Source organism: Neophocaena asiaeorientalis, unplaced genomic scaffold (assembly GCF_003031525.2).
Source record: "Neophocaena asiaeorientalis asiaeorientalis breed wild unplaced genomic scaffold, Neophocaena_asiaeorientalis_V1.1 scaffold879, whole genome shotgun sequence".
NCBI classification, from domain to species: Eukaryota; Metazoa; Chordata; class Mammalia; order Artiodactyla; family Phocoenidae; genus Neophocaena; species Neophocaena asiaeorientalis.
Genome location: NW_020175527.1, coordinates 727,560 through 754,245, shown reverse-complemented (window position 1 = coordinate 754,245; position 26,686 = coordinate 727,560). Strand labels below are relative to the sequence as shown.

The window sequence follows — 26,686 nt, the reverse complement described above, 5'->3', positions numbered from 1 at the left end:
AGTGTACAAAGGTTCACTTTTCTCTCCACATCCTTGCCAATGTTATCTCTTGGTTTGGGGGGCTTTTTAGTTTTGTGTTTTTGTTTTTGATAATAGCCATTCTAACAGATGTGAGGTGGTATCTCGTTGTGGTTTTAATTTGCATATCCCTGGTGATTAGTGATGTTGAACAGCTTTTCCTATACCTATTGGCCATTTGTATATGTTCTTTGGAAAACTATCTATTCAGGTCCTTTGCCCATTTTTTAATTGGATTATTTGTGGTTTTACCATTGAATTGTAGGAATTCCTTATTTTTTCGAATATTAACTCCTTATCCAGTATATGGTTTGCAAATATTTTCTCCTGTTCTGCAGGTCGCCTTTTCATTTTTTTGATCGTTTCTTTTGATGTGCAGAAGTTTTTAAGTTCGAAGTAGTCCCACTTGTTTATTTTGCTTCAGTTGCTTGTGCTTTTGGTGTCATATCCAAAAAAATATTGCGAAGACCAGTGTCAAGTTTTTTCCTCTATGCTTTCTTCTAGGAGTTTCATGGTTTCAGGTCTTACATTTAAATCTTTCATACATTTTGAGTTCTTTTTTTGGAATGGTGTAAGATAGGGGTCCAGTTTCATTCTTCTGCATGTAGTTATCTGATTTTCCCAGCACCGTTTATTGAAGAGAGTATCCTTTCCCCAGTGAGTATTCTTGGCTCCTTTGTCAAATATTCATAGACCAGATATGCATGGGTTTATTTCTGGGCTCTCAATTCTGTTCCATTGGTCTACATGTCTCTTTTTATGCCAGTACCATACTATTTAGATTGCTGTAGCTTTGTAATATAGATTGAAATCAGGAAATGTAATACCTCCAGCTTTGTTGTTCTTTCACAGGATTCCTTTGGCTATTCATGGTCTTTTGCTGAAGCACAATTCTTTTCATCATGTTCAATTAGAAATTTATATCTGTCTCTCGAAACAGGGAAATCAAACTTTGCAACCTAGAGGCAAATAGATAGTCCAAGTCACTGATACCAGCCTTTTGGAATCAAAAATTAGTAAACATAAGGCATCTATTCAAGGAGAAGTCATAAAACTGTACCTTAGCTAAGCACTTTCCTAGCTGCTAGGATGTACTACAGGCACCTCAGCCTCCACAAGCTCAAAACTGGACACCTTATCTTTCCACCCAAAGGAGATACTTTTCCTGTGTCTTCTGTCCTTATCTGTAGCACCAGTATCCCATTCCGTTACTTAAGCCAGCATTCTGAGCATTGTCAAAAACTCTTCACAATCCTTTACCAAACCAATATCCAATTAAGTCTTTAGTACCTATTGATTCTACCTTGTAAATATCTCAGATTTACCTTTGCTCCATTGCTACTTCTTTAAGAGTGCAGTCTCTCTTGTAATAGCAGATAGCTTGCCTCTGCCTCTCTCCCCATTCTCCTTTTTAAAATAACTTGTTTCCTAATTATAAAATTAATATGTGCTCAGTGAGAAAAACGATTTGAAAAATACAGAAAAGCACAATGGATTTTGTTGAATACACAAAAATTATCTTTAATCCCACCACCCAAAGATAATCATTGGTTTTGTTTTGGTTTTGGTACATATATATGTGGTTATTTTATGAAAAAAAATTGTAATATTTATACACATTGTTTGGTCATACTTTTTTTAAGTGCTTTTTTCCAAATCAACAGAAACTTGCAAATGAATTTTTACTGGCTTTCCAAGTATTTAATTATGTAGCCATGATTTGCTTTAGGTAACCTATTATTACTTACATAGGTTTATTCCAGTATTTTACTCTTACAGATAATACTGTAAAGAACATCTTTCCCTACAATTGATTATTGTCTTCTATTAAACATTGAGAAGTATAATTTGGGGCTCAAAGAATATGCATTAAGGATTTTGATCCATATTGCCAAATTGTCCTACATAAAGATTACATATGAGTACGTCCTTGTACCCTCAGCCTAGACACTGTTGGGTATCATCATTCTTTTGAGTCGTAGCCAAACTGAGAGGCGAAAATATTTCATTTTTTGTATTAGTAGTTATATTGAACATTTTTTAATGTTCACTGGCCATTTTAATTATTTTGTGAGTTGCCTGTTCATGTACTTTGCCCATTTTTCTATCGGAGGTATTGACTTTTTTAATTGTAAAAGCTCTTCATGTATTAAAATCATTAGGCACATGCATAGAGGGGCAACCATACGAAAGATAGCAAGAGGGCAGCCATCTGGAAGCCAAAAAGAGAGGCCTCAGAAGAATCCAACCCTGCTGGCACCTTGATCTTGGATTTTCTTGGCTTCCAGAACTTTGCTGAGATATGGATGGAATGTGCTAAAGAACAGCCAACCGTCTTGTACTATGGAATGGACTCCAGTGCTGTAGATGATGCTCCTATTTGTCAGGATCAGTGTTGATTCCCTGTGATAATCCTCTGTTTACAAGGTCTTAGTTCATTACTTTTGATCAGATTCTGTCATCAAACAGATGGCCTCACAAGAAAGCCAGATAGTAACTATCCATAGACAAGAAACCATTGTGAAAACTCAGAATGCAGGAGGTAGATGAGACTGAAGCATCTCCCCCTAGACCTCAGAGATCAAGAAGTACCACATTAGAAGGGTAAGAGGAGCAGCTACACTCTGACCACAACAGCCCTCCCACAGGCCAGCACAACACTGCATGAGCCCCCATACCCCCACAAGCCTGTGGTTTCTCCAGTGGGAAGAGGGAGCCCAAATGGACATCCAGCTCTCCCAGCATTGTGGGACGCTTCCACTTGGGTCTCACCTCACCGGGATTGCTGGGGGAATCTGCAGAGCTTGACCACTGGTGATCAAGTAGAAAGGTGTGGAGGGGCTGACAGCAGTCAGCACTCAGATCTTGGTGGACTGTATTGCTGCTTGCAGTGGTGCCCAAGAAGAGATCCCAGGCAGCAGCTCTGCCCATCTGTGGAACTGAGCCTGTAGCCCCATCTGGCCACGGAGCTCAGTTGGCAGTTCTGCTGATTAGGGTCCCCAGTCCCCAGACTGTACTGGCTGTAGAGCTTGTTTTACCACACAACCGGGGAAGGAAAGCAAATTATCATCCTTGCCCTCTAACTCAGCATCGCCTTTATTCTGACCATCTAGGAAGGCCAGCTGGGGAAGCCAGGCAGCCGCAAAACCAAGCCAACAGAACTACCCAACTGTTGAGCTTAGCCTCTGACCCCACATAACCAGGAAGACTGAACAGTAACCCTGGGCAGTCTTAGAGCCCAGCTATTGTCCCACTCAACTACAGAGCATAGCCTGCATCCTCACCCCACAATGGAGCCCAAAGACTCTCCCAACCACAGAGACAGTTTCTTTACCCACCCAACTATGAGATATAAATGGAGGCCCCTCCCAACCAGAGAGGCCAGCCAGTGACCTTGCTCAACATCAGAGCACAGCAAGCAGCCAACCTGATCAAGAAGCCCAGCCTGTGGCACAGCCTTTCAGAATATTGAAGGAAAAAACTGTCAACCAAGAATGCTGTACGCAACAATGCTGTCCTTCAAGAATGAAGGAAAAATAAAGACTTTGCCAAACAAACAAAAGCTGAAGAAGTTCATCACTACTAGACCTGCTTTACAAGAAATACTAAAGGGCATTCTTCAAGTTTAAAGAAAAGGATGATAGGGACTTCCCTGGTGGTCCAGTGGTTAAGACTCTGCACTGCCAATGCAGGGGGCCCGGATTCAATCCCTGGTCAGGGAACTAGGTCCTGCATGCCACAACTAAAGATCCCGCATGCTGCAACTAAAGATCCCACATGCCGCAATGAAGATCTCGCTCGTGGCAATGAAGATCCCGCATGCCTCAAATCAGACCCAGCGCAGCCAAATAAATAAATAATTTTTTTTTAAAGAAAAGGATGATAAGTAATAACATAAAAACATATGGATAGGCTTCCCTGGTGGCATAGTGGTTAAGAATCTGCCTGCCAGTGCAGGGGACACGGGTTCGAGCCCTGTTATTTATTTATTTGGCTGCGCAATGAAGATCCCGCTCGTGGCAATGAAGATCCCGCATGCCTCAAATCAGACCCAGCGCAGCCAAATAAATAAATAATTTTTTTTTAAAGAAAAGGATGATACGTAATAACATAAAAACATATGGATAGGCTTCCCTGGTGGCATAGTGGTTAAGAATCTGCCTGCCAGTGCAGGGGACACGGGTTCGAGCCCTGGTCCAGGGAGATCCCACATGCCGTGGAGCAACTAAGCCTGTGAGCCACAACTACTGAGCCTGTGCTCTAGAGCCCGTGAGCCACAACTACTGAGCCTGAGAGCCACAACTACTGAAGCCGGCGCACCTAGAGCCCGTGCTCCACAACAGGAGAAGCTACTGCAATGATAAGCCTGCTCACCGCAACCAGAGAAGGCCCACGCGCAGCAACTAGAGAAAGCCCACATGCAGCAACGGAGACCCAATGCAGCCAAAAATAAAATAAATCAATTTTTAAAAAGACGAAAAAAACATATGTATGTGTAATACTCACTGGTAATGGTAAACATATAGTCAAAATTCGATCCTCTGGTATTGTAATGGTGGTGCATAATTCACTTACAAGTCTAGTTTGAAAGTTAAAAATCAAACATAATAGGGCTTCCCTGGTGGCGCAGTGGTTGGGAGTCTGCCTGCCGATGCAGGGGACACGATTTCGTGCCCTGGTCTGGGATGATCCCACATGCCACAGAGCGGCTGAGCCTGTGAGCCATGGCCACTGAGCCTGCGTGTCTGGAGCCTGTGCTCCGCAACGGGAGAGGCCACAACAGTGAGAGGCCTGCGTACCACAAAAAAAAAAAAATCAAACATAATAGACATAAACATAACCACAGTAATTTGTTATTGAATGAACACTATAAAAATACATAAATTATAACACGAATAACCTAAAATATGAGGAGGGAGAAATAAAAGTACAGTTGACTCTCGAACAACACAGGTTTAAAATGTGCAGGTCCACTTACATGCAGGTTTTTTTCAATAAATACTACAGTGCTACACAATCTGTGGTTGGTTGAATCTGTAGATGCAGAACCGAGGGTATGGAGGGCCAATGATGGGACTTGAGCATCTGCGGATTTTGGTATCTATAGTGGGTCCTGGAACCAATTCCCCACAAATACTGAGGGACAATTGTATAAAGTTTCTGTATGCTATCAAACTTTTTATCAACTTAAAATAGGTTGTAATATATATGTTTTATTTAAGCCTATACAAACCTGTAGTATATACATATAGTGTAAAGAAGTCAAAGCATACTGCCGCAAGAAGTCATCAAATCACAAAAGAAAACAGCAGGAGAGGAAGCAAGGATCAAAGGATCTAAAAACCAGAAAATAATTAGTGCAATGACAATAGTAAGTCCTTACCAATCAGTAATTATCAATACGTTAAGTGTAAATGGATTAAATTCTCCAATCAAAAGACATAGAGTGGCTGAAGGGATAAAAAACAGTATCCAACAATATGATGCCTATAAGAGACTCATTTTAGCTTTAAAGACACACATAGACTGAGAGCAAAGGGGTGGAAGATACTTTAAGGAAATGGTAAGCAAAAGAAAGCAGGAGTAGCTATATTTATATCAGACAAAATAGATATTAAGCTAAAAATGGTTAAAAGAAACAAAGAAGGTCATTATATGATAGAGAGGTCAATCCACCAAGGATATGACAGTGCTGTGGTAAATATTTATGCACCCAACATCGGAGCACCTAAATATATAAAACTGATACTAAAAGAACTAAAAGGAGAACAAAACAACAATAGCATAATATGTCGGGACTTTAATACCCCACTCCCAACAATAGATAGATCTTCCAGACAGAGAATCAGTAAGGAAACAGCATATTTCAACAACACTATAGGCCAAAAGGACCTAACAGACATATATAGAACACTCCATCCAACAGCAGCAGAATACATATTGTTCTCAAATACGCATGGAACAATTGCTAAGATGAATCCTATGTTACGGCACAAAACAAGTCTCAACAATTCGAGAACACATAACTTATATCAAGTATCTTTTCCAATCACAGTGGTGTGAAACTGGAAAACAGTAACATTTTACAGTATATACATATGTCAAATCATCACATTGTACACCTTAAACTTACATGATGTATATATCAACTATATCTCAATAAACATGGGGGAAAATACATTAGCCCTTCATCTTACACGTTTCAAATGCTTTTTCTGTTTGTCATTATTGCCTTTTAAAATATTTACGTTTTCTGTTATTTTATGATGAAGTATATCAACATACACCTAACAAAATTATCAATACCTGTTTACCAACTTGACAACATTTTTCAGTAACCAATAACATTTTTCCATATTGTCTTAGATCTTTTTTCTTATTGGTAAGAAACCAAATGTAGATACAGCTAACTCCCCATCTCCATCCCTTTCCTCTTACTCTCACTCAAGATGTAAATCACTACGTTAGAGTGTGTGTATATAGTTCCTATGCATTTTTATAAAATTTTTATATACATGTGTGTAATATATATGTATATATGTAAATATATACAAATATATATAAATATATTTGTGTATATAAAATTTATATGTATATATATAATAAATATCCATAAACAATATATTCTGCTTTCTATTTTTTGTATTATTTAAAATTTACATAAATGCTATCATACTATTTTGTCAGTTTCTATGTTCACATAACATGGGGTTGAGCTCTATGTTGATGCATATAAATCTGATAAATTTATTTTAACTGCTCTACAGATTCTATTAAATGAATAAATTCCCAGTTCATCCATTTTCTATTTGAGGGCAATAGTTTCTATTTTTTCACTATTTCAAGCAATGATACAATGAATATCCTTGTAGAAACCTTCTTTTGCACCTATATGGGAGTTTCTCAAGCTTATATGCCTACAGTAGGAATATATGAATGTTATGATAAATGCATGTCCAACTTTACCAAGTAACACCAAATTGTTCTCCAAAGTGATTTTACAGATTTCACTTTCCATCAGTAAAGGATAGGAATTCCATTTCCTCATATCCTTATCAGTGTTTTATATTAACTCACTGATTTTTGTCAGTCTGATATTTGTGAAATGGTATTTTGTGTTGTCTTCATTTTCATTGTATTTATGATTAGTAAGTTTGCATGCATCTATTTTTAAAATACTGCTATTATTACTACTAGTAACAATAAAACTAACAATAAAATGTATCAACTTCTTTGCATGTATTAGCTTATCAGTCACTTATTACAAGAACCTTATACTAACATTCTATTACATTAAAAAGGAAACAGACTAAGAGGGGCAAGGTAATTTGCCCAAGGTCATCCAGTAACTTGCAGGGCTAGGGTTCAGTATGTCAATAAGTCATTTTCCTTCGTTATAAGATAATTGGGTTAGTGGTCATCATTTCATACTTCCCAATTTTAAAACTGTAGGATAATGGTCCCCAACCTTTTTGGCACCAGGGATCGGTTTTATGGAAGACAGTTTTTCCACGGACTTGGGAGGGGGCGGTTTCAGGATGATTCAAGCACATTCCATTTACTGTACACTTTATTTCTATTATTATTACATTGTAATACATAATGAAGTAATTATACAGCTCACCATAATGCAGCATCAGTGGGAGCCCTGAGCTTGTTTTCACTTGCCACTCACTGATAGGGTTTTGATATGTGTCTGCAGGCAATTAATTTATTATAGTCTCTGTGCAGTCAAACCTCTCTGCTAATGATAATCTGTATTTGCAGCCACTCCCCAGCACTAGCATCTAGTGCTTCTTCAGCTCCAGATCATCAAGCATTAGATTCTCATAAGGAGTGTGCAACCTAGATCCCTCGCATGCGCAGTTCACAGTAGGGTTCGCGCTCCTATGAGAATCTAATGTCGCCGCTGGTCTGACAGGAGGTGGAGCTCAGGCGGTAATGCGAGCGATGGGGAGCAGCTGTAAATAAAGATAAAGCTGTGACAAAGTGAAAGAGTGGCGTGGACATATATACACTACCAAACGTAAAATAGATAGCTAGTGGGAAGCAGCCGCATAGCTCAGGGAGATCAGCTCGGTGTTTTGTGACCTCCTAGGGGGGTGGGATAGGGAGGGTGGGAGGGAGGGAGACGCAAGAGGGAAGAGATATGGGAACATATGTATATGTATAACTGATTCACTTCGTTATAAAGCAGAAACTAACACACCATTGTAAAGCAATTATACTCCAATAAAGATGTAAAAAAATAAATAAAATAAATAAAGATAAAGCTTTGCTAGCTCACTGGCCGCTCACCTCCTGCTGTGTGGCCTGGTTCCTAACAGGCCACGGATGCTCAGTAACCAGATAAATGCATTTCCAAATGTAAAAGGAGAAAGGGAACATTATTTTATACCTTTTAAATAGTAAACTTAGAAGAGGCTCCAAACATGAATTATTCATCAGCTTTCCTACATTTTACAAAAAACTGTATTAGTAAATGAATAGTGATAGGGATTTTAGTGCACTTACAAGCAGAAGCATCAATTCCTTTGCACATATTGCTGAAAGTTTGTATGTGTTGATTTTCAGAACTGCTGTATTCAGAGTCCTGCGCTCTTCATACATGTAAATGCAGTAGCACTGAATTGGTATAAAATGTCTAAGCTAAGGCTGATTTATCTACAAGGTCATTTATAGTCTTCAGATATTTTCAATTATTTCTGCTTTGTAGACTAATAAAAGAACTACTGTTGTTGGTCCAGGTTAATAAACGACTCTGGAAAACTGTTTAATAGACTTAGAAGATGAAAATGACTTCATAAGTGTTACTGTCAACTCTCAGGACTGCTACTTTTCATAACAGAGAGCAATTAGATTCTCACTGTTATACTTCTAATGGTGATAGGGTTTTTAAAAAAGTAGAGAATCTAAAGTGGCATTAGAAGTTTAGGTTGTAACAGGAGTATCTGGGTAGCATTATCTTATTTTCTGAATCCCTGAATTCTGGTGAATTTAGCTTCCTAGTACTTTAGGAAGTACTGCTTTTCAAGAGGATAGAGATCATTATAAATCATTTCAATTATTGTCAGACTCTCTAGACCGGTGAGAATGATCAGATGATCACTTTCCTGAAAAAATAGCATCAGAATAACCAAAAGAGAAAAGAGAACCATTTACAGAAATAGCTGATTATTCAGGACTAAATCTTAGGAAATTGTTATTTAAGACGCTGTACCCAAACGTGTGTGTGTTGTGTTTGCTTGCTTGAAGGGTCTAAGCCTGTGTTTGTTAAGATTTATCTTTGAAGGTGAAGATGTTGCCAGACTATGCAGATTGCTAACACACATTTCTCCCCACATCTAGCTACGTGGTGAACATTGGTCTGATCGACAAGCTTTGTGGCTGCTTCCTCTCGGTGCAAGGCCCAGTGGATGAGAATCCCAAAACAGCCACATTTCTGCAGCATGCCGCAGGGCTCTTACACGGAATGTGTACGCTGTGCTTTGCTGTCACCGGAAGGTAAGGCCTCTACTTGATGTCAGTCTGGAGTCAACTTTTGAAACATCTCTTGGATTTTGCTCATTTTGGAGTCATTTCATAGGGATGTACATGGTCATCTTGGGCTCTTTTCCTCTTTGTGCTACCTCTGTCCTTATTGGCTTCCCATATTGAGACTTGTCTAATATGTCTCATTTTCCCTGGCTACATGCTCCTGTCAGAGCCTTTTTTTCTTGTTGGTGTCATAAACTTAACTATAATTTCTACAAGAGACCTTAGAAGTCATCCATTTCCTCTTCCACTGAGGTCCAGAGGAATCAAGTGATTCTCCTTGAGTCAGCAAGTCAGTGACAAAGCCTAGACCAAATCAAGTCAGGCCTTCAGCACAACACGGCACAGCTTCACAGTGCCCTGACCATCACATGCTTTCAGTTATAGCCTCCTAAGTTCTTTATTTTCCCCTTTGTCCTTCCAAGGTATCTCCATGAATAAGAGAAAGGAGCCATCCAAAAACAGTAGCCCCCTGACGTCACACATGACCTATGGGCATCATTTTAGCCAGTGTGCCAGGGACTACGACTGGCCTGCTTGGCTCTGTAAACCCCCTCACCCCACCCTGTGGACTGTCCTCAAAAACAGTAATTCTCTAAGAGAGACAGAGTAAACCGCCTCATGTTCTTTTCTGTCCCCTCCTACCAAGTAAAAATCATTTGCAATAGTGACTCAGTGTTTCCGATAGAAATATGACATATCCCTCAGGCATATTAAGGATGTTCAGTAAAACAATTTTCTTACAATTAAATTCTAAACAGCACTGCTTATATATATCAGGGATTTGTCAAGAAGAAAACTAATGATTTGAAACTAATAAAGTCTAGCTACTTAAAGAAATCTTATCCAGCCGTATTCAATGTACACGCAATGCTAATGTCTGTATTCAGAATATTTTAAAAGAGAATTTGTTTTCTGAAATGAACTTCCTCAACATTTGTTAGTCTGTTATGCATAGGACCCCGACACCCACCTATTCTTCCTTATTCTTGCCTAGTCCCTCTACCCTGAGTCACATTTCTAGGAAGATTAAGACTGTCTGAGTATCAAGGAAGCCAAGCACGACCTGTAGTCAGTGTTCCACTTAGTCTGTTCCCTCTAGAAATGTAGCCAAAGCCTACCTTCCAGGGATTTGATGAGAACTCAGGAAGTGGCTATGTGTAGGTCTGTGACTTAAGTAAGCTCGGGTGGTCCCACATTGCCCAGAGGCTGGCAGCAGTAACAGGGCTCCATCCAGGGCACTGGCACCTGCCAGCTTGGAGGCTGCCATGCTGCCCAGCTAGCTCCTGTGCAGTAGCCAGGCCACTCCCTGGGAGGTATCCTCTCACCCAGGAGACCCTTCCAACACTCACTCTTTTGTATACACACCATTATAAACCTGCCAGCGTTTCAAATCTTTGTCACCTATACTCTTTCCTTGAATCCAGATGAATATCACACATAAACATTTCCATATGTGGTTGTTGTATAGTTTGTGGGCTTCAGCTTTCACTTACACATGGATTCAGTCACTTGAAATCTGTGGAACTTGAAAGAAGTTTAAAGGTCATTAATAGCCACTCATTTTTATAGGGAAAGCAACTGAGCCAAACTAACTTGAATTAGGACCCAAGATTCCTCCCTTGGTGTCCCCTCCTACACACTTGACTTTTTATTATTCAAAATATGGGAGCATACGTTTTGTTTCTTTGAAAATTTTCTCAATTACCTATGTGGAAAACAGGATCCTCTTCTCTTTAACACACACAGTCATGTCCTTGTCTAGTAGACATTGACTGAACACCTGCCTTGGGCCAGACACCAAGCTAAGTACTAAGGTTACTGCCCTCAGGGAGCCCAGAGTCTGGTGTGGAGTCAGACTTGCAAATTAATAGCTAAAACATAATAGCTGCAACAGAAGAGAATGTGCCCAGAGAAGGAAGTAAAGCACTTCCAAAGGAGGTCAAGAAGGGCTTCAATGGCCTAAATCTTAAAGGATCCAGGAAGACAAGTGGAGTAAAGAATTCATTCGGGAGAAAGGGCATAATATGGGCACTGCATGATATAGTAGATGTTATTGGTGCCTGTGGCCTATCAGGAGGTCACCTACAAGTGGCTTCCTGTATTTCTCTGCCTGAGGATATTCACTGAACAAGTAGCTGTTCGCTAGAAGTGCCAGGGAGTTAACAACCCCAGGAGTGACTCTCCAACAATACATTGGTGGGTAATATCCCAGCTCCGCTAACCCTTAGTGGGACGATCCTGAGGTATGTTCTGTACGGTTTCTCAAAGGGACCCAGTGGTAACCTGTTCATTAACACATACTTGATTAGCTTTTCTCCCTACCCTCTTTTCCTTCTCTACTTCCTCACAGATAAACTACTAACACCCATATCTTTGTTTCAGGGACTGCTTTGAGGGCAACCCAAACCAAGAGTTATGGATATATAAGACATTGTCTCATGTTCAGTTTGATGTAGTTTACAACAGGGTGACTGTGAAGAGTGGCAGGAGATGAGGTATTCAGTGCGCTCCATACATGTTCACATTTCTGTGATAGGATGATCACTCCTGAAAACTATAGAAATGACTGGAATGGCATGAGCCTAGAGACAGAAGGAATAGTAAAAAGGCTCTTGAAATGTTGCGGGCCTGTGGAGACAGAAGAAATAGAGAGGAGCAGATACATTGAGGACACAGAATAAATGTAAGGGAATAAATGTAAGGGAAATGGCATCCTTTCGATGTAAAAGGAAGTGAGGAGTCTGCAATGACTCCCAAGTTTCTGACTTGAAATTTTTGAGTGGTAGATGGTATAGTCTCCAAATTAGGGGATATACGTGGTTTTCCATGATTCTAGACATGCCCAAGGATTATCCAGGCAGACCAAAGTGTGAGTGTGTATATATGAAGTTTATATATAAAACCTTATTCTATACGTATATACACGCACTCATAAAATGAAGTATAATTATTTCTATGTACATATACAACTGGATTTTAAATAAATCAATGATTAACCCTTAGTGGTTTTTAAGAATTCTTCATCTATTTTTTACCCAATATAATTTCCTTCTCCAACCTCAGTTACTCTGCAAATTTCTATTGGTAGGCCTTGCTGCAAAAGCAGATTCGGGTGGTTTCCTGGCTTAATTTACCTAGGAAATTCTTAGCAGTATCAGTGTAAGCTGCTTCTCTGAGAGACAAGAAGAATGACCCCTGTCTGCTGTTCTTCCTCTCATCCTTCAATCTTCCAGCATTTCCTGAATACTGCCAAGCTACAGGAATACAGGGAGTTTTTCCTACATCTTCTGATTTGTTTACCTCTAATATTTACAGCCCATTTTGTGCTACAATACTTCCCATTTCTTTGAAATTATATTTTTAAACTATAATGACCTGTTGAAAGCACTTTGTTGCATGTGTTAAATAGTCTCAGCACAAGGTCAAAGCCGTGTGTGGGGAGAAAGGTAGCTTGGTTGTTGTTATACTAGAGGAATTCACATAATTCCTGTTGGGGCTGCCAAGGGAAGCCAGCCAGAGCCTGAGCGCCAAGGAAGGCTTGTCCTCAAAGCCCTTCTGTGACCAACAGGAGTAAAAGACAAAGGGGGCCCAGAGAGACCTTCAAAAACTGCCTCTTGTGAACTGGCAGGCCCTGAGATAATTATGTACACTAATTGATAGCACAGGGCTTTGAGTAAACACTTTGCAGTCTGCCGGTGGCCGGCCTTTGTGATGGTGATTATAGCAGGTCTGCCTTTGCACTGCCCTGCTATTGTGCCCTTAATCTTCTAATTTTTACCTAGGTTTTCTGAAAGACAATTTGGGTGTCAGTATTTACACTGTTAATCTCTGCTTCAGCATGGGGGAGAAAAGTACTCACATGATTTTTGTACCAGCCTTGGTTTTGAACAGTAAACTTGCATTTCTTTAAGTAAAAATCGAAATTGTGATCTTCTGGTGAAAGGATTGATTTTTATATTAGGATTACTCTACAATTTTAATATGTGAATTGTTCACAAGCTATAATTCTTAATCACTTCAACAAAATTCAACAATCTGTAATAGGACTTTCAGAAATGACTGTTTGGCCTTAAGTGTTACCAGTTTTCCATTCTTGGGCCTGCAAGAAATAAGGAAAAAAGGATAGTTTTCAAATCTCAGGGCAGTGACTCAACTGCCATAATTGGCTAAGGCTCGAGTCCCCCTTAAGGTGCTGGCTCCTTAGCCAAACTAATAGGATCCGAACCGTAATGAGTGATTATAAATTGTAACCAACATAAAACCTTTCAGTTAATCAGCAATCATTTCTAGATGCATAACTATGCAAAGTACTATAGCAAGAGTGCCAAGAAGTAGTGGATCCAAAGTGAAAGAGTTTACAGTCCTTATGACTGCACAGAAGAAAAACAGGAGCTTGTAAAACTTAGTTAATTCTGATTGGTTGGAAAACACTATTCTGAATGCTAGAATATTTTTACACAAAGAGAAATTTGTTATTATGTGTATTTGTGGTTTTTATTTTCACATCTGTAAACTACACTAACAAAATGAGTTCTAGCCAAGGTCTCTGGAAACCTGTGTCATAAAAAGATAAGAATGATTTGTAATTTAGCCCATTAATTTTGTGGATATAAATGGGTGCTTCTCAAGTGTTTAAGGTGCTTGAAAACCATTTGTTCAAGCAAAGGTAAACTTTAACTCTGCCTGCCTGAATTATTCATTCATTCATTAGACAAATATTTATACAGTGCTCGCTCTGTGCCAGGCCCCGTGCTAGGCTTGGGAGAAAACAAAAATGACTAAGATGTTGATCGAGTCCTCAAGGACCTTGTAAGCTAGTAAAGAAGAGGTATATACAAATATCCATGCTATAAGTCAGAGAGTGATACAGAGGATAGAAGATAACACACAAAAAGCACTTAGCGTGCTGCCTGGCACATAGTAAATGCTTAATAAATATTGGATTATCACATCATCATTGATGGACTTCAGAGGAGGGAGAGATCACTCTTAGTTGTAGGAATTAGCTGTTTTCTAGAGCAACTAAAATTTAATCTAGGCCTTGGAAGATAAAAAGGGTTGGAACATTTAGAGTTGAGAAAAACATAGACAAAGAAAATAGCATACGCAAAGACATCAAAGCAGAAAAAAACATGAAGAATGAACAGAGTACTTAATTTGGCTGGATTTTGAGATGTATGTATTGGTGATTTTAGTGCCTACCAGACTGTTACGATGTTCAAATGAGGTAATAAATATAAAAATACTGTGTGATATATAAAACAATCTGCTGAATGTGGTGGTGGCAGTGGTGTCATTAAAAGCCTTTGATCAGGGCAATGACATGCTAAAAACCGTATTTGGGAGTTATCATGTGAAAGTGTATGAGAGAGGCTGTAGAAAGTGGGAAAGACCATTAACAGCATCTGGGCAAGAGACAAAAGGAATGGAAAAGAAGAATCTTTTTTTTTTTTTTTTTTTTTTTTTTTCGGGAGCAAAAAATGTCTGATACACATATGGAATGTAAAGAAAAAAGTAAGGGAAAAAAAAAATTTTTTTTTTTTTTTTTTTTTTTTTTGCGGTACGCAGGCCTCTCACTGTTGTGGCCTCTCCCGCTGCGGAGCACAGGCTCCAGACGCGCAGGCTCAGCGGCCATGGCTCACCGGCCCAGCGGCTCCGTGGCATGTGGGATCCTCCCGGACCGGGGCACGAACCCGCGTCCCCTGCATCGGCAGGCGGACTGTCAACCACTGCACCACCAGGGAAGCCCGAAGAATCTTTTTAAATCCTCTCATAGTCTCTCCTTTTATGTATGGTATCACTGGTCTCTCGGGCATCAGGCTCCAGATGTCATCTCTCTCTCATCCATCTTCCTTGTACCCCAGATCTAATGTGCTGTCATGTTCCATTGACTGGAAGGAACCTTAAAGTCACCTTAATCCAGTCTTCTGTTCAGATTTGTAGCTCTTCAATAACTTCTTTCAGTTTACATTTGAGTATCTTCATTGACAGGGAACTTATTATTTACCAGGGGAGTCTATTCTGTCATTGATCAGTTTTAATGCTTTAAAAGCCTCTCCTTATACCAAGCTGTAATCCGTCTCCCTAATACTACCTACTAGTACTAGTCCTATTTGCTCCTTGGCAACATATAGATTATTCTAACCCCACTCTTCTCCCTACACTTCTCCCGTCTCACCAAACCACATATTCTCCTTTGCTTTCATTCTTGTTCCAGTTACTATGGTTGTGTAACAAATTACCCCAAAACTTAGTGGCATAAAATGACAATCTATTAATCTCACAGATTCTGTATGTCAGGAATTCTATCAAGATACAGGGAGAATGGCTCATCTTTGTTCCACAGTCTCTAGGCCTCAGTTGGAAGACTTGAAGGCTGGAGGTTGGAATCATCTGTGTGCTTGTTCACACGTGACTGTAGTTCATGCTACCTGTTTGTTAGGGACCTTTCCATGTGGTCCCTCTGCACAGGCTAATTTGGGCTGCACAGCATGGTGGAGGTTCAAAGGAGGAGCATCCTGACAAGTGAGAGAGCTAGGTGAAAACCATGTCACCTTTTATGACCTAGCCTCAGGAGTCATGCAGTATCCCCTCCACTGAATTCTGTTCAGCAAGGCAGCCACAGAGTCCCATTCAGCTTCAAAGGGAGGAGAAGTAGACTCCCATCTCTTCATGGGCAATATAAAGGTTCTGGAAGAGCGTATTGTACCAGAAATATTGCTATGTTTATGTTTGAAAAATAGAGTCTTCCACATTCCAACCTACCCTAGAGATAAATGTGTTCCCAGTATCCTGTTCTCATCTGTATTCTTTCCTCTCTGCAGTCTCATACTTGGTATTATCGTTTCTCTTGGCATCTTTAGCCACTGTCCTCCGACAAAAGGCTTGCTGGTGTTGGGAGATGGGGAATGAAGTGAACATAATAAGACTAAACAAGTGTAACTAAGGGAAATAACATTTGTTGAACACTGTTTATGTGCCCCAGGCTAAGGGCTCCTCATGAGTTATCTCCCAGCAATCCTCACACTGTCCTAGGGAGCATAACAGCCTCTAGACTGATAAGGAAGAGTGATTGTCCGAATCCTTCAGGTCTGGAAAGTGAGAAGAATACAGGAACAGGAACCTCTGGGCTGTCTCTATATTCACAATTGGGCAAATGCTAGTACAGAGATTTCTGAAAGATCTATCCCAGCTGGTAATAAAGTCATAGTTGACTTGTAGGGACAAAAAGATGATCGCTTCATTGCTGCAATTCAAACTGTGTGTCTACTGTGTGCTAGGCACTATGCCAGAGAAAGGGAGCTCCCTGGGCCTTAGCCCACAGGGCCAGCATTTACGGGGCAGGCTTCACTGACTTACTACTCCCAGAGGGGAGAGGATGTGATGAAGGTAGTCTGCCAATACGTATGCAGGCTCACCACACTTAGGATAGCAGAATATATCTGGTGTACACTTGCAGTTGAACTCCCACTGGCTCTAGGACTTTGGGGGTCAGGATCTCAAGAGGAAAATCCTTTTGTACTGTTGTATTGAAGAGCCCAGGTTTGGGAGTCAGAAAAATGTGAATGTAGTTCCTGCTCTCCTAGCTCTGTGACCAGTGACAGATTCTTTAGCTTCTCATTGCCTGTTTCCTCACATTATAAACATGAATTTGACAATTCTTCTTCACAGAGTTGGTCAGGGTAGGGGCAAATGGGGGCTAACATGTCTGTCACCCTGACCTTCTGTCCAAGGTGCTTTTTTATATATATTTATTACACCCCACCCTGTTCCAAAAAGATTTGAGATGGCTTATAGAAGTATATATGTCTTCTTATTTTTAAAAAATAGATGAAAAAATTAGAATAAAAGAAAATAGGTAAGGAAAAGTAAATGAAGCCAGAAGCAAGTAAAGTTAAGGCATAAACCATATTCATAAACAAGCCCCTGGTAGACATTTCCTCTTGGAATTCCTACTGGCAGTTTCTACCAGGAACTTATATTTAATATGTCAGATTCTAAGCTCATTGGCTTTCGTCCAAAGTTGGCTTTTCCTCCTGATTACCTTATTCTGCTCATGACTGTAGTATAGTATGAACAGATTTTAAGACCTCAAACTTTTACTATCTTTGACTTCTGTTTTTCAGAATCCAATCCAGTCCTATGCAATTAAATCAAAAAGATGCTTGCCACAAAAATATGAGGTGGCTCCTGTTATTTATACCTATGACTTGATATTTGTCTACTTCTAATTCACTAGTTCCTTTGTCCTGTGTATATGTTTTGTGGCTTCAAATGAAAAGGTTTCCCTAAGGAGAGAGACTAAGTATCCTAGCAGCTCCCCTTCAGGCACCTAGCACCAGGCTAGAAACAAAATAAGAAGTTGGTAAATAGCTATGACTAGCAGCATTAGCAAATACTGGTGTGCACCATCGACCTATGCCAGGGCCCCATTTCCTGGGCTTACTCTTAGCATAGGAAGAAGAGGTGCCTATGTCTCACGTTCTTCCTCCCCTAAGGTAAGAAGGAGACTCCAAGGCCTTCATGCCTTTGGCATACCTTTCTGAGACCAGTTCTCTCTCTCTTCCTTCCATTGCTTTAGCATATCTTTATTAATTACTGTTTACTGAGCACTTGATATGTGCCAGACACTTGTCGAGGTATTAGGGATCCAGTGGTGAACAAAATACTCGCTCTATGGAGCTCACAGTCTAACAGGAGAAAAAGATGATAAACCAGTAAATGAATAAGATAATTTTAGCTAGTGATAGTGATATGAGAAAATAAAACAGGGTAATATAGCAGAGTGATTTGAGTGAGTGGTCAGGGAAGGCCTCTCTGGGAAGATGACACTGAGCTAAGAAGGAGCCAACTCTGTAAAGATTGGAGGGAAGAGTATTCTAGTTGAGCAGAATAGGAAGTTGATGACTCCCAAATATCTGAAGTGGGTGTGTACCAGAAACATAGAAAGCAGTGTGCTGGAATGTGATGGGCAAGAAAGTGCTAGGAGATGAAGGGCCAAGAGATCAGGACAGAGAGAGTGGAAGTTTGGGTTTTATTCTAAGTGTGATAGGAAGCCACTGGAGGATTTTAAGCAGGAGAGCAGCATGATCTGATTACTTAAAAAGTAATGAATTTTTACTCTGTGTAGAATGGATTATAGGGGCAAGAGTGGAAGCAGGAAAGATTAATTAGGAGGGTACCACATCACGCAGCCCAGATATGACAGTTTTTTCCTCCCAGTTACTCACCCAGAAGAAGTAATTGCTTTCATTTGGCAACACAACAGAGCCTCTGGCAGAGGTCCTTCAGCCTAACTGCCAAATACTAAAGATAAGAGAAGCCCAAAATATCAGCTGAACTAGCCAAAATCAGCACAGGACCCTTTTGTGTTTTACAGTGATAATGAGAAAACTGAAGATAGAGAGGTCAGAAATGTCCCATCTGAGAAGCATTCTTGGACAACAGTCCTAGTCTGTAGTTCCAAGATCTAGGACCATATACTCTTGTCAGTCATCCAGAGCCGCCATATTCTCACCTTTTGGACTCCTCCCTGCCCTTTTCCATTCACCTTTGGTTGTCCCCAGACTGTCTTTATCTTCCACTTTCTTGGTCCTCCTCCCAGACCTCTGCCAGAGACCACAGTTTCTTCTTAGGGGCCTCACCCTTTACCTTCCATTCTCATTGGTGTCCTCTTGGTCTTCTTCTTTTCTCAAGCATGTTCTAGGTTGTTGATCTCCAACAACAAGAATGTCTCTCTGTTTTCATCATCTATCACTTCTCTTCCCAGAAAGGTTTCCTTCTCAAAAGTTCCTCTTTGAATTCAACTGAAACTAATAACCAGGTACTTTGGAAATCCTCCCAAGTAATCAGCCAGCCTCACCCTACCTAATATTCTCACTATTTAATTTCTCCTCTATTTTTCCTCTTCTCTAACCAAATGTCCAGACTATCTTATAGTGCTTACACATGAATCTTTTCCACCTTGAGTTTTCTCTTGCTCTCATATCTCTACTAAGTCATCCTCATTCCCTTCAACAGGGCTCCAAATTAGATCTGCATTAAACAAGCTATTTTCTCCCTCTACTGTATATATAAAATATAGGGGTGTGTGTGTGTGTGTGTGTGTGTGTGTGTCTGTGGAGGAGACTATAATTTTTGAAGTAGATTCACACCTGTTATAACACCCCAGAACTGAACAGAATCTTAGACATCATCCTGTCCATTGCCCAGCTGAGTTTTGAGTGCCCTCTGTCACTTCAGTGAATGTATTCCTCCACTGATTGCAGAATAGTTAAGAATGTAATACCTCACCAACAGCCCATTTAACTTTTGGGTGTTCTGATTGTTAGAAAATTTTCTGTAAGTTTATCTAATATCTGCTTTCGGGTAGCATCTCTCCTCTGGTGTCATAAGTAACAGTGTAATACCTCTTCAGTTTGAAGATAACCTTTATATCCTCCAGTTCTGAAATAAATTTCCCAGTACTTTCAAATGTACCTCAGGTGACATTGTTTCCACATAGTTTTACCACACAATTAACTTTCCTTGAGAACTTTCTGATACATCAGTGTCCTGAATGTAGTGCCATACCCAGTGCTAGAACCAGTACTTCCAGAGTAGTTGTTCATTGCAGTGGATCAGGATAAACCTTTCTGGTTGTGTACGTTTTACTCCTCTTAGCTCAGTCAAAATTGAATTATATTCATGGGTAATCAAGCAAGACTGTTTCTTCATTTGAATGGATAGGAAGCTAATTTGCTAAGTCTTTTCCCCCTACTTATCATTGAAAGCTATATTCCAGTCCCCTGTCACTTACCTTCTTCCCATCCTAAACCTATGCAGTTAGTTTTTAAATCTAAAAATAGGATTTAATAGTCATTTCTATAAATTTCATCCTTTTTTAGTCCTCATTTATTTTTAATTAAACTTTTTTATTTTTTACTTCCTCCTCCTTGAAACTATCTTCACTTTGCTTCTAGGACACCACACTTCCCTGCTTTTCCTCATACCCCACTGGTTTCATTTTTCAGTTTCCTTTGATGATTTATTCTCATCTCCCCAACTTCTACACTTTGGAGTATCCCAAGGCTCAATTCTCAGACTATTCTATGTTCACTCACTAGATGAGCTGGCTTTAAATACCATCTGTGTGTTGATGACTCCCAAATATCTCAAGCCCAGATCACTCCTCTGAACTCAGACTTGTATATTTATTCATTTATTCAACAGATGTCTACTGAGTGGCTACTCTATGTCAGATACTGTTCTAAGCCCTGGAGACAGACAAAATCCCCTACCCTTGGGAAGCTCATTTTATCCAACTTCTGATCCAGTATCTTCACTTAGGTGTCTAATAGGCATCTTGAATTTAACAAGTTTAAAGCTGAACTCCTCATTTTCCTCCCCAGACATGCTCTATCCACTGTCTTTCCCATTTCTGTAAATGGCAGCCACATTCTTTTAATTACTCAGGCAAAAAAAAACCACTGAGCTATTTTTTACTCCTCTTTTTCTCACCCCACATTCATTCTATCAGGAAATCCTATTGGTTTTCCCTTCTGAGTATTTTTCAGAATCCAGCCACTTCTTACCACATCCATGACTACCATCCTGGTTCATCCACCATGATCTCTCACTTGGATGATTGAAACAGTCTCTTAATTGGCCTCTCTGCTTCTGTCTTGGCTCTTCTAACAACTTTTCAACCAATTAGCTATAGTGATTATTTTTAAACCAAAGTCATATTATATAACCCCTCTGCTCAAAACCTTACAATGGCTTTCCATCTCATTCAGTAAAACCCTTATAATGTCCTTACAATGCTCTACAAGACCCTACCTGATCGTCTTCCTGTTTCCTCTCTGACCTCATCCCCCATTGTTCCTCCACTTTGCTTAACCAGCTGTAGCCACCCTGGCCTTCTTGCTGTTTCTTGAATATGTCATGCATGCTCCTGGCTCCAAGCCTTGGGACTTGCTGTTCCTCTGCCTAAAAACACCCTTGCCTCAGGTATCCACATGGCTTCTTTCCTCACTTTCTGTAGAATTCTGCTTAAATAGCACTTTAGAAAGGGTTTCCCCAACCACCCTATATAAAATAGCATCTCACACACACACAAACACACACACCCCTGCATCTTCATTCCCTACCCATATCCCCTGCTCTTCTACAGTACTTAGCACACCTGACATACTATATATTACATGTGATACTTGTTTATTTGTTCATTGTATCTCGTACACTAAAATGTAAGTTTTATTAGAAAGAGAACATGGGTTTTACTGCTGAATCCCAGTGCCTAGAAAAGTGCTTGCACAGAGTAGGTCCTTGGTAAATATTTGTTGAATAAATGAATCATGAATGAATAGGTCCATGTGACAGAATAATGCCCCTCCTGAACATTCTACCCCAAAGCAAAATACACATTCTTCTCAAGTGTATATGGGACATTTTCCAGGATAGAATACCATATTAGGCCACTAATTAAGTCTCAGTCGATTTTAAAAGGTAGACATCATACAGAATATCTTCTCTGACCATAATGGGATGAAGTAAGAAATCAATAATCGAAGTAAAACTAGAAAATTCACAGATTTGCAGAAATTAAACAAAACACTCTTAAACATTACATAATGATCAGGGATCAATCCAAGAAGAAGATATAACAATTGTAAATATATATGCACACAAGATAGATGCATCTAAAAACATAGAGCAAATATTAACAGACGTAAAGGGAGAAATTGTCAGTAACACAATAATAGTAGGGGACTTTAACACCCCATTTATATCAATTGACAAATCATCCAGACAGAAAATCAATAAGGAAGCACTGGCCTTAAATTACACATTAGACCAAATGGGCTTAATAGATATATAAAGAAGATTCCATCCAAAAGCAGCAGAATACATATTCTTTTAAAGTGCACATGGAGCATTATTCAGGATAGATCACATCCTAGGCCACAAAACAATCTCAGTAAATTTAAGAAAATTGAAATCATATCAAGCATCATTTCCAACCACAACACTGTGAGACTAGAAATCAACTACAAGAAAAAACTGCAAAAATTACACAGGTGAGGCTAGACAATGTGCTACTAAACAACAAATGGATCACTAAAGAAATCAAAGAAGAAATTTTAAAATACCTGGAAACAAATGAAAACAAAAACACAGCAATCCAAAATCTATGGGACACAGCAAAAGCAGTTCTAAGAGGGAAGTTTATAGTGATACAAGCTTACCTCAGGAAACAAGAAAAATCTCAAACAAACAACCTATCCATACACCTAAAGGAACTACAAAAAGAACAAACAAAACCCAAAATTAGTAGAAAGAAAGAAATCACAAAGATAACAACAAATAAATGAAACAGGGTGTAAAAAAAAAATGGAAAAAATCAGTGATACCAAGAGCTGGTTCTTTGAAGATAAACAAAATTGATAAACCTTTAGCCAGATACATCAAGGAAAAACAAAAAAACAGAGCACAAATCGATAAAATCAGAAATGAAAACAGACGTTACAGCCAGCACCACAGAAATATAAAAGATCATAAGAGATTACTACAAACAACTACATGCCAATAAACTGGACAGAAGAAATGGACAAACTTCTAGATATGTACTGACTGAACCAGGAAGAACTAGAAAATATGAACAGATCAATTACCAGTAATGAAATTGAATCAGGAATTTTAAAACCTCCCAAAAAACAAAAGTCCAGGACCAGACGGCTTCACAGGTGAATTCTACCAAACATTTAGAGAAGAGTTAACATCTATGCTTCTCAAACTTCCAGAAAGTTACAGAGGAAGGAATGCTTCTGAACTCATTCTATAAGGCCCACATCACCCTGATACCAAAACCAGACAAATATATCACAAGAAAAAGGAAATACAGGCCAGTAACACTGATGAACATAGATGCAAAAATCCTCAAAATATTAGCAAACCAAATCCAACAATACATTAAAAAGATCATAAACCATGTTCAAGTGGAAATTATCCAGGGAAGCACAGATGGTTCAGTATCCACAAATCAATCAGTGTGATACACCACATTAACAAATTGAGGAATAAAAATCATATGATCATCTCAATAGATGCAGAAAAAACTTTTAACAAAATTCAACATCGATTTATAATAAAAACTCTCAGGTACAGAGGGAACATACCTCAAAATAAGAAATGACCATATATGACAAACTCATAGTTAATTACATACTCAACAGTGAAAAGCTGAAAGCATTTCCTCTAAGACCAGGAACAAGACAAGGATGCCCAGTCTCACCACTTTTATTTTTATTTTATTTATTTATTTTTTTTTGCGGTACGCGGGCCTCTCACTGTTGTGGCCTCTCCCATTGCGGAGCACAGGCTCCGGACGCACAGGCTCAGCAGCCATGGCTCACGGGCCCAGCCACTCCGCAGCATGTGGGATCTTCCCAGACCGGGGCATGAACCCGTGTCCCTTGTATCGGCAGGCAGACTCTCAACCACTGTGCCACCAGGGAAGCCCCTCACCACTTTTATTCAACATAGTATTGGAAGTCCTAGGCACAGCAATCAGACAAGAAAAAGAAATGAAATGAATCCAGATTGGTAAGGAAGAAGTAAAACTGTCACTGTCTTCAGATGATATGATACTATACATAGAAAATCTGAAAGACACCACCAAAAAACTACTACAGCTTATCAATGAATTCAGTCAAGTTTCAGGACACAAAATTAATATACAGAAATATGTTGCATTTCTATACACAAACTGTCAGAGAAATTAAGGAACAATCCAATTTACAATCACATCAAAAAATAAAAGAAAATAAAATACCTAAGAATAAATCTAACTAAGCAGGTAAAAGACCTATACTCAGAAAACTCTAAGAAACTGATGAAAGAAATTAAAGATGACGTAAACAGATGAAAAGATATATACCATGTTCATGGATTTTAAGACTTAATATTGTTAAAATGACCATACTACCCAAGGCAATCTACAGATTCAATGTAATCCCTATCAAAATGCCAATGGCATTTTTGACAGAGCTAGAACAAATAATTTTAAAATTTGTATGGAAACGCAAAAGACCCCAAATAGCCAAAACAATCTTGATAAAGAACAGAGCTAGAGGTATTACGCTCCCTGACTTCAGACCATGCTACCAAGTTGCAGTAATCAAAACAGTATGGTACTGGCACAAAAACAGACACATAGCTCACAGAACAGAATAGGGAGCCCAGAAATCAACCCACACACTTATGGTTTCTGTGACAAAGGAGACAAGAATATACAAGGGAGAAAAGACAGTCTCTTCAATAAATGGTGCTGGGGAAACTGGACAGTTACATGTAAAAGAATGAAATTAGAGCATTTTCTCACATGATATGCAAAAGTAAACTCAAAGTGGATTAAAGACCCAAATGTAAAACTGGAAACCATCAAACTCCTAGAAGAAAACAAGTAGAATACTCTTTGACATAAATCCAGTATTTTGAGGGATCTGACTCCTAAGGCAAAGGAAACAAAAAGAAAAGTAAACAAATAGGACCTAATTAAACTTAAAAGCTTTTTCACAGCAAAGGAAACCATTGACAAAGTGAAAAGACAACCTACTGAATGGGAGAGAATATTTACAAATGATGCAACCGACAAGGGGTTAATATCCAAAATATATAAACAGCTCATACAACTCAATATCAAAAAAAAGAAGCAAACAACACTATTAAAAAATGGGCAGAAGACCCAAAAAGACATTTCTCTAAAGAAGACATACAGATAGCCAGTAGGCACATGAAAAGGTGCTCATCATCACTAATTATTAGAGAAATGCAAATCAAAACTACAATGGGGTACAACCTCACACCAGTCAGAATGGCCATCATTAAAGAGTCTACAAATAATAAATGCTAGAGAGGGTGTGGAGAAAAGGGAACCCTCTTACACTATTGATGGGAATGTAAATTGGTACAATCACTGTGGAAAACAGTATGGAGGTTCCTCAAAAAACTAAAAATAGAGTTGCTGTATGATCCAGCAATCCCACTCCAGGGCATATACCCAGACGAAAATATAATTCGAAAAGATACATGCACCCCTATGTTCATAGCAGCACTGTTTACAATAGCCAAGACATGGAAACAACCTAAATGTCCATCGACAGATGAATGGATAAAGAAGATGTGGTATATATATATCCAAGGGAATATTATCAGCCATAAAAAAAGAATGAAATAATGCCATTTACAGCAACGTGGATGGACCTTAGAGGTTGTCATGCTAAGTGAAGTAAGTCAGAAAGAGAAACAAATACCATATGATATGACTTATATGTGGAATCTAAAATACGACACAAATGAACATATCTACAAAACAAAAACAAACTTAACAGATAAAGAGAACAGATTTGTGGTTGCCAGGGGGAGGCAGGATGGGGAAGGGAAGTTAGCTGGGAGTTTGGGATTAGCAGATACAAACTACTATATATAGGATGGGTAAACAACAAGGTCCTAGCACAGGGAACTATATTCAATATCCTGTGATAAACCATAATGGAAAAGAATATATATATACATATATATATATATATATATATATATATATATATATATATATATATATATATATATATATATATATATATATATATATGTATATATAGCTGAATCACTTTGTTGTACAGCAGAAATTAAACACGGCATTGTAAATCAACTATACTTCAATAAAATTCTAAAAACCACGAGATAACACCTCACACCTGTCAGAATGACTGTCATCAAAAAGACCACAAATAACAAATGTTGGCAAGGATATGGAGAAAAGGAAACCCTTGTACACTGTTGGTATAATATAAATAGGTGTAGCCACTCTGGAGAACAGTATGGAGGTTCCTCAAAAAACTAACATTAGAACTACCATATGATGCAGTAATTCTACTCCTGGGTGGATATCCAAAGAAAATGAAATCACTAATTTGAAAAGATACATGCACCCAGTGTTTATAGCCACATTATTTACAGTAGCCAAGATATGGAAGTAACCTAAGTGTCCATCAACAGATGAATGGAAAAAGGAGATGCATACACACATACACACAATGGAATACTACTTGGCCATAAAAGGAATAAAATTTTGCCATTTGCATCAACA

The 26,686-nt window shown here is 39.0% G+C and overlaps 1 protein-coding gene and 1 non-coding gene across 2 annotated transcripts in view; both read left to right on the top strand.

Annotated features, from left to right (window-relative positions):
- Positions 1 to 26,686, top strand: part of LOC112415810 (S phase cyclin A-associated protein in the endoplasmic reticulum-like) — a gene marked incomplete at its 5' end in the record, with an annotated part of 224,280 nt that overhangs the window by 147,484 nt on the left and 50,110 nt on the right. The window contains one exon of the mRNA XM_024768976.1: positions 9,367 to 9,522. Coding sequence (XP_024624744.1) covers positions 9,367 to 9,522 — 156 coding nt within the window. The remainder of the gene's footprint in view (positions 1 to 9,366; positions 9,523 to 26,686) is intronic.
- On the top strand, positions 3,668 to 3,740 carry TRNAG-GCC (transfer RNA glycine (anticodon GCC)). The gene has a single exon. It is a non-coding gene; the product is annotated as a tRNA-Gly (tRNA).